Source organism: Sturnira hondurensis, unplaced genomic scaffold (genome assembly GCF_014824575.4).
Source record: "Sturnira hondurensis isolate 20B ecotype Veracruz unplaced genomic scaffold, ASM1482457v3 Scaffold0021593, whole genome shotgun sequence".
Lineage (NCBI taxonomy): Eukaryota > Metazoa > Chordata > Mammalia > Chiroptera > Phyllostomidae > Sturnira > Sturnira hondurensis.
In genome coordinates this window covers 321,339-323,533 of record NW_028094224.1, presented here as the reverse complement: position 1 = coordinate 323,533, position 2,195 = coordinate 321,339, and the positions used below count along the sequence as shown (strand labels likewise).

The following is a 2,195-nucleotide window of genomic DNA, read 5'->3' as shown; positions in this document are numbered from 1 at the left end:
AGTCTGCGAATTTAAGAATAAAATCATAACTCTGGCCCTCACTTAGCTAAGAGGTTGAGTTCAAACTCTGATTCCAAAGGAAGTCCGGGCTCTTCTCCCAAGAGGAACGAGCGGGGTCCAAAGTCGTTAATGGACCTATTTCCACCGCCAAGCTGGTGCGTAGGCTCCTCTCTGTGCACGCCTGAGGCGAAGGGCCCAAGTGGGGAGGCGAGGATCGAAGGGTAGGTTACGAGAGGAGAGAGGACGACGATCTAAGAGGAATGTTTCCACACGGAGGGGTTCATCGGTGCGAATTCGTCCTCTTGTGTTCCCCTGCGGCTCGGGTTGGGCGACGTAAACCCCAAACCCAGGCGCAGCCGTGCCCGTGACCCACCCGGGGGGAAAAAGCCTCCGATCGCCTCAGCCCACATGCGGTCCGGGCTTCGCCTGGAAAGCGGCCGGAAGCGGAAGCGGAACTGCGGCTGGCGCGCCTGCGCGAGCGGGAGTCGTCGCCCGCCACGTTCCTTCTGGTAACGGTCCGCGTTGACCGGCTGGTCACCTGTTAAAGCGCGGCCCATGGCGCCAGTATCCCGGTCCCGCTCTCCCGAGGACACCCCGGGCTCCCGGAGACGGCTGCGCAGCTCGCCGGGGAGCAGCCGTTCCCGCTCTCAGACCCGCGGCCGTGAGGGCCTTGAGCCTCTGTGGGGTCGGTCCGCCGGCGCTCCTTACCTCCGCGGTGGCCCCGGGTCTGGAGAGTTCACTGGGGCCCACAACTACGCCTTCTCGTCCCCTTCCCCCACGTACTGCGGAGGACACCGGTACCATTATCGCAACTACGCGGGCGACCGGCAGTGGGCGGAGCACTACGACGAGAAGGAGAGCTACCGACAAAGGAGGCTGAAAGAGAGGGAAAGGATCGGAGAGCTGGGAGCTCCTGAGGTGTGGGGCCTGTCTCCCAAGTGCCCGGAGCCAGATTCTGACGAACACAGCCCAGTTGAAGGTGAAGAGGTGAAAGCTCAGATCAGCAGCAGTTCAGATTCCAGCTCTGAAGAAAAAAGGAAAAAGAAGACCAGTCATTCAAAAAATAAGAAAAGAAAGAAAAAGTCCAAAAGAAAATATAAGAAATATGGTAATAGTGACAGTAATTCAGACCCTGACACTCACTGTGGCTCTGCTGAGGGGAAAAAGAGAGCCAAAAAAGCCAAGAACAAAGAGAAGAAAAAGAAACACAGCGGCAGACATAGCAAGAAAAAGAAGAGTAAAAAGACTAGAAAAGAACCGAATGACGCAAGTTACAAGAATTGTGAAGGGGAGTTGCCAGAAGATAATTGTATTGAGCACTCAGACTTTACAGATACCATGGATCTCATCGGTCCTGAAGCACCTGCAATTCACACCTCTCCAGATGAGAAACCTTTAAACTATGGCCATGCTCTACTCCCAGGTGAAGGTGCAGCCATGGCAGAGTATGTGAAAGCTGGAAAGCGTATCCCACGAAGAGGTGAAATTGGGCTGACAAGTGAAGAAATTGCTTCATTTGAATGCTCAGGCTATGTCATGAGCGGCAGCAGGCATCGCAGAATGGAGGCTGTGCGACTGCGTAAAGAGAACCAGATCTACAGTGCCGATGAGAAGAGAGCCCTGGCATCCTTTAACCAAGAAGAGAGGAGGAAGAGAGAGAATAATATTCTGGCCAGTTTCAGAGAGATGGTGTACAGAAAGACAAAAGGGAAAGACGACAAATAAGGACTTTTGTTCCACAGCAAGACTTCGAACAACAATTTTCTATGACCAAAGTAGTTTTTAAAGGCTTTATGGTGCCACCGTGCCTATGTTAGTAAGTTGTTGAAGACAAACAACTTGCTTTTTGAGATCTCTTTAGCAATTTTTTACTTTCAACTTAAAAAGTAATATGTGACCATGGTTTTAAAGATACTCAAACACTACAGGAGAGTCAGTAAAATGTGAGTCTTTACTGAAGTCCCTGATTCTTCTCCCCAAAGAAGTCAACATCTATCTGTCTATCTATCTATCTATCTATCTATCTCTATTTCTCTATATCTGTCCATGAGTTCTTTGTACATACAAGCATTATGTTGCAGAATAAATGTTGGAGCTGTTGACTCAGAGGGGTTTTATTTCTCTTCTTGCCCTGACTGCTCTCTGTGAAGGCTTCATTTATTTGCCCCAAGGGGAACCAAAAAAACTCCACAAAG

General features: G+C 50.7%; 1 protein-coding gene across 1 annotated transcript; it reads left to right on the top strand.

Annotated features, from left to right (window-relative positions):
* Window positions 1–280: 280 nt before the first annotated feature.
* On the top strand, window positions 281–1,981 carry NKAPL (NFKB activating protein like). The gene has a single exon (XM_037033054.1). The coding sequence runs from the start codon at window positions 556–558 to the stop codon at window positions 1,723–1,725; it is 1,170 nt and encodes a 389-aa protein (XP_036888949.1). The 5' UTR covers window positions 281–555; the 3' UTR covers window positions 1,726–1,981.
* The last annotated feature ends 214 nt before the right edge of the window (window positions 1,982–2,195 follow it).